Genomic DNA, 6,623 nt, shown 5'->3' on the forward strand with positions numbered 1-6,623 from the left:
AGGGGAGGGGGGCCAGCCAGGAACACGTAGAGAGAGAGGAAGGAGGGGACTGGGGAGAGAAGGGACAGAGAGAGTAAGAGCCCTTTCCTGATTCTTAATGTTTACTTTTCCTTCAAAACCATAATTATATTTTGTATGTTTTATAACCCGATCTTTTACATAATAATCTTTAAAAATTTCCCATGTAAAAAAGGATTCTATGAAACGTTTTAATAATTACATTGTATTTACTGAAGCAGCAAGCGCAGGGCCTACATGGGTCTGCACTGAGTCCTCTGCACATATGTTATAGCTATGTTTATGAGACTCCTGACTGTGAGAACAAGTGGGTCTCTGACTCTCACACCTGCTCTTGGGACTTTTTTCCGCCTGCTGGGTGTCATGTCCAACTTCAATATGCTAATTTCTGCTTCATCTTATTATATTTTACTTTGTCATGTTTGGTTATGTCTTAAAAGCCTGGTTTTTTTTTCTAATGAGAGACAGAAAGGGAGTGGACCCAGAAGGGAGGGGAGAGGAGAGGAGGAGAGACAGGGAGGCACTGGGAGGTAAACTATTTTTAATAAAGGAGAGAAAGGGAAAAACAGAAAAATAATTGTTATATTTAGTAATTATGTCATGTGTACATACCATAATTTAGTCAATTCCCTACAGTTGAACATTTTTGACACTTTTCTACTTGGTCTAAAATATACATTTTAAAAATATTTCATTCAGAAAAAAATATTAAATAGATTGTTATATAAAAAGTTAAGACTTTTAGAAATATAGATAACAGCCTTAAGGTTTATTTTATTTTATTTTATTTTATTTTATTTTATTTTATTTTATGTGTATAAGTGTGTTGCCTAAGGTATGTATGTGCACCACTTGAGTGTCTCAGGCCTGCAAAGGCCAAAAAAGTACTCAGATCCTCTGGAAGTGGAGGTGCAGACAGTTGTGAGCCACATCTGGGTTCTGGGAACTGAACCTAAATCCTCTTCAAGAACAGAAAGAATGCTTAACCACTGAACTAATTCTCAAATCTCTAAACTGAAGTAGATATAACTTAAAACACGTTAGTTAGTTAATTATTATCAAGATCTATAGCCCTTGGTGATTTTTGTCTTTCACTAATATGACAAGGTTTAAACAAACTCCAGAGTTGTTCTCGTGTGTGTGTGTGTGTGTGTGTGTGTGTATGTGTGTGTGTAATCCTTTATGCTTTTGTTTAAACAGCAAAACTTCATCCCTCGTCTCACCCTAATGAACCAAGCAGCAGAGCTGTACTTAATTCAGATTATTGAAAAAGAATCCTTGGTCGGCCTGGTCACATTTGACAACACTGCCACAGTCCAAACTCAGCTAATAAGATTGGTCAATGACAGCTCCTACCTAGAGATCAGCGCAAAGCTGCCTCAAGAAGCTTCTGGCGGAACTTCAATTTGCAACGGACTCAGAAAAGGATTTGAGGTTAAAAAAGAAAATTGATTACTATCACATGCCACTGACTGCTTCTTTAACTCTCACCAAGGGTCATGAGTTCATTGATTTCTCATTTAATAATAGTCTAACCTGGTCAAGACAAATCATCTGTGTAGAGAAGGAAGTAGCCTTTCCCACTCTCTGTAGCCCATGTTCAGCTGTCACCTAATGTAACATCAAGGGCTACAAGGCACTGGGGAGTGGATACGCAAGGGGAGATCAATGATTGAATAGCAAGGTTTTTTTTTATTGGATATTTTATTTATTTACATTTCAGATGTCATCCCCTTTACTCATTTCTTCCACCCCAGAAACCCTCTATCCCATCCCCCCCTCCTCCTTTTTGCTTTTATACCATTTTAATTACACGCAAGTATTAAGGTCAGTTCTAGGTTGAGGAACTAGCAACCCAATAGATGCAAATAGTCAAGGAACAAGCAAGACAACAAACACAGTCAAAGAACAAGCAAGGCAATAAATAAAGTTCTTCCATAATCACTCCCATGATCACTGTTTCTAAGGGCTTATCAGGATGACCAAAATATCTGAGTCTACTTTCCTGTCCTAGCCCAAAGTCATTTTCATGTCTGAAGCCTACTCTTTGTTCTAGTCTAAGATATAGATTCCTGCCTGAAATTACTTCTTTGTTCTAGCCTAATGTCAGATTCCTGCCTAAAGCCCACTTCCTTGTCCTTGGCCAATGTCAGATTCTTGCCAAGTAGCCCCAGAAGCACTTCACCTTCACCTCTTTCCCTTTTTATTTCATAAACAAGACTGAGCCTGTCTTAGGTCATTCTGACAAGCATGCCTTCCTTACCTGTCATGGAATATGCATTATCAAAAGTGATGCATTTATGTCTTAGGTTGGTAAGGCTCTGTGCAGAATCTTACCCATTCGTGGCTTGTCAGCCTGAATAGCAAGATCTTATTGGGGGAGTCTCTCTGGCACCACCATGAGTGGAAAGCAATGCCATTGAGAAAACTGTGTAAGAAGGCTGTTGGTACCAATTAATACTGTGGGTACCAAAACTCCTGGCCTGTCAAATTGACATTTAAAAATCACAGCATCCCAAGTGCTCCTCAGTCAGCAAAGGACCAAGCAAAAAGAACGCAGGTTTAATGGTGTTAAAGTTGTAAACTAAAATTTTAGGAGCACTTGTTGAGGGATGTAGCCAACGGCACATGTTGATAAATCTTGATATTCATGTTTTCAAACCTAAGTTAGCCTCCACTTGAGTCTATTTGTCATCAAATATTGAGAGACAAAATAGAAAATCACCTTTTAAACTAATCTTCTTGCCTCCAAGTAGTCACTGCTGCTCTGAACATGTTGGCCTTAGAAGCATGTGATCCCAGCCGTATTATGTCTAACTGTTTTGGGGTCATTCAACTCAGTCAGAGCCTAGCTCTGATGGCTCTGCTTACCCACCAGCTTTCCCTGGGGAGACCATCTGAGCCTGGCACCCTGACAGACTGAGCTCCCGGTGATGCAGCCTTCCAGATTGCCTGGGTTACTCGCCTACCCCCAAGGGATGATAACAGATGATGATAACATCCTAGGATGATAACAGAAGCTGTTTACTAACTTTGTATAGAACTTACGTGACTCATGCTTCCTCTTGAGAGTAGTGGGTGCACACATGCTTTAGAAGACCAGGTCTATCAAGACTCCAGCTTTCAAAACCTATACATCCCACCTGGTTCCATGTGCCAACTCAGCTGGGAATGATTATGCAGTTAGCTCACTCTGAGGCAGAAGCCTAAGGGCTCCTCCAGGATTAAAGCAGTTTGTTCTTACTTTTCTTTTATTCAGAAATTTTTTCTCTGTGACTAATATTGTGGCTTCCCCCCTCCAGGCAATTACCTCCAGTAACCAGAGTACTTCCGGTTCAGAGATCGTCTTGCTGACAGATGGAGAAGATAGTGGAATAAGCTCATGCTTTGAGGAGGTCAAAGACAGCGGTGCCGTCATCCACACCATCGCCCTGGGGCCTGATGCTGCCCAAGAACTGGAAACTCTGTCGGAGATGACAGGTACAACTTCAGAACAGAGTTTGGACAGAAAATGATGTTCTGTTGTCTCTCTGTTGTACATGACATTTCTCCATAAACTGAAAACTGCTCAAAAATTCTCTGTCTTAAATTAACATTTGCTTCTTGCTCTTCGGGTTCTTTTCCCTTCACTTTCATTCGTTCATTATCATTTGTTCATTTCATGGTGTTCATTATCTGTTGTGATCATTTATTCTTCACCTAATTTCAACCAACTAATTACCACTAATCAGAGCCTTATTTCTCTATGGTTTCTAATGGCATCCAAAATTATTCCTCAGTTTAAAAATACCATTTGACTCGACAGAACATGTTTAGGCATCCAAATTTTACGGAAGAACAAATGGAAACAGAGGCTATATGTGATTTGTTGAAGAGGCCTGACTACCTTTTAGGGCTCATTCTACCATGGAGTATTTCCATCACATCCTAACACTTTTTATTCTAAGCCTGACCATACAAGCCCCTGTGTGGCTACTTCAGTAGTCTTCTAGACAGGGCTTTCTACCATGTGGAAGTTACATAAGTGTGTAATACCTATCATATTTTAGACAGTTGTTACTCTGCAACCTATTCTTTCTTAACTTCTTACATGCAAGCAATCTCCCTCTTCCCTTTAATGTCTCCATTACCTATTTTCTACACTTCATCAATCTGCATCCTATACAGTCAATATCTCATTATCATTGATGTGGTTTTGATCCAACCAGAAAATAAGCCACTAACTTATAAGAGCTGGCTTAAATTTCACTCCTGTGGTATTAATTATATCATATCCAGGCATTCCTACAATAACTTGCACTCCCTTCTGGTGACTGATTAATCTTACAAACAACTTAAGTTCTTTGGATTTCTCTTTGTTCTTAACACACTTTGAGCAAGTAAATTCTACTCGAAACACTACAACCCTAAGGATCTTGAAAAGTAATCTTTGGTGGAGTGTAAAGTCCTAAGTAGCTTGTTTAGTAGATCGTTGAGCTCACAGAGTAAACAGGATTTTCCCGTTTAAAACTTCCCTTTAGGAGGACGTCACTTTTATGCCAGTGAAGGCACCAGCGGCCTGATTGATGCTTTCAGTGAGATTTCATCTAAAAGTGGCGACATCTCGCAGCAGGCTCTGCAGGTCAGCAAAACCCTTTGTCTTCTCACTGTTACAACAAACTCCCGTCATGCTAATTATTAGCTATTTCTCCCTAACTGTCTTAGTTAAGGTTTTATTATTGTAAAGAGGTACCATGACCAAGGCAACTCTTAGAAAGGAAAACATTACATTGGGCCTGCCTTACAGTTTCAGAGGTCTGGTCTATTGCCATTTTGGTGGGAACATCGTGGCACACAGGCAGCTGGTGCTGGAGAGGTAGCTGAGAGTTAAACACCTTGATCTTCAGGCATCAGAAGGAGACTGTGTGTCACACTGGGCATAGCTTGAGTGTAAGAGACCTCAACACCCACCACCCATACCTTCTCCAGTAAGGCCATATCTCCTAATAGTGCCACTCCCTATGGCCAAGCATGCAAACATGGGTCTATGGGTACGTTACCTATTAAATCCACCACACTAACCTAAAAATGGCTCCATTGTATAGAAGAAACACTTCCCTATTGAATTTGGTTTTCCATGGCTTAAACATGCCTTGTCTCCCACAGTCCTTTATTTCTCATATTATTTTTAATCTTTATTATTTTTATAAGTTTAATTTTAGCAATTTAATTTATTCCTAACATATTATTTTTACCAAAAAAGAATTTAACGCTCAATTATTTTAACTGAAAAGAATTTTGAGACTCAAAATTACACTGAACTACCTTAAATTTAAAAATCCATAGTAATAACATATAGATTTTTGCATCTTATTTAAAATTTCTGGAACAGTTGGAGAGCAAAGCCTTCGATATTGGAGCAGGGACATGGAAAAACGGAACAGTACCTGTGGACAGTACCGTCGGCAATGACACATTCTTTGTTATCACCTGGACAGTACAAAAGCCAGAAATTATTCTTCAGGATCCAAAAGGAAAAAACTACACAACTTCAGATTTCCAAGAAGATAAGCTAAATATCTTCTCTGTCCGCCTTCGGATCCTAGGCATTGCCGAGGTAGGTCTGTTCCATTGCTTTCGTCAGTTATCAATTTGTGTTAGAAAGTAAAGGTATCCTCTATGCTTCCAATACTAAAACAGTAACAGATAATTCATCTTAGAAGTAAGCTTCATAGAACACAGAAGGATTTATACCCACATTATCAGTTTCTAAAATCAGATCTTAAAAGTCATTGTTTAGACTGGGGCAATATCTCAATCGTTCACCAGCTTAGCTTGCAGAGGCCCTGGCTCCATTCCCAGCATCACAAGTACTCTTGCCCTTTTTCTATTTACACTTCTAAGTAATTTTATATCCTAAGCACAGAGGAGGAAAACACTAGCAAACCTCTTACAGAGAATTTTTTTTTCAGACAGGTACTTGGACTTACAGCCTTAAGAGTACCAAGTCGCAGTTGCTAACGGTGACAGTGACCACTCGAGCAAGAAGTCCCACCATGTTCCCAGTCATCGCCACCGCTCACATGAATCAGAGCACAGCCCAGTACCCTAACGCGATGATTGTGTACGCACGGGTCAGCCAAGGGTTTTTGCCTGTTCTGGGAGCCAGTGTCACAGCCGTCATAGAAGCTGAAGATGGACATCAAGTCACCCTGGAGCTCTGGGACAATGGGGCAGGTAATGGGAGCCTGTATCGACACCATGAGACTTAAAATTATTTCACTGGATTCTATCTCAATGTTCCTCTGTACACTTAAGAACTATATTTTAAAGTGAAAGAAATCTAGTTGCAATTTTGCCCAGCTGTAAGTACTGATGTGTTTATAAACAGATAAAGAGAGGGGAGATATGTTTTGGTGGATGTGTGGTGAAGTGTGGGGAAGGGGATGCCTCCGCGGGCCCACGGCAAGGCATCCATTCCCCCTGATGGACCAGCCACATAATGGTATAGTATAGAATAGAGTTTATTCAGGGCATGGGGAAGGGAGTTAATAGGGTAGTAGAGGCAGAGAGAGAGGGAGAGAGAGAGAGAGAGAGAGAGAGAGAGAGAGAGAGAGAGAGAGAGA

General features: G+C 40.3%; 1 protein-coding gene across 1 annotated transcript in view; it reads left to right on the forward strand.

The window, feature by feature from the left end:
* The window catches only part of LOC114639399 (calcium-activated chloride channel regulator 3A-1-like), a 20,348-nt gene that overhangs the window by 10,028 nt on the left and 3,697 nt on the right, over positions 1-6,623 (forward strand). Inside the window, exons 7-11 of the mRNA XM_028788152.1 lie at positions 1,219-1,452; positions 3,321-3,498; positions 4,539-4,639; positions 5,390-5,614; positions 5,970-6,234. Of these exons, the coding sequence (XP_028643985.1) occupies positions 1,219-1,452; positions 3,321-3,498; positions 4,539-4,639; positions 5,390-5,614; positions 5,970-6,234 (1,003 nt within the window). The remainder of the gene's footprint in view (positions 1-1,218; positions 1,453-3,320; positions 3,499-4,538; positions 4,640-5,389; positions 5,615-5,969; positions 6,235-6,623) is intronic.

Source organism: Grammomys surdaster, unplaced genomic scaffold (assembly GCF_004785775.1).
Source record: "Grammomys surdaster isolate TR1022 unplaced genomic scaffold, NIH_TR_1.0 125702, whole genome shotgun sequence".
Classification (NCBI taxonomy): domain Eukaryota; kingdom Metazoa; phylum Chordata; class Mammalia; order Rodentia; family Muridae; genus Grammomys; species Grammomys surdaster.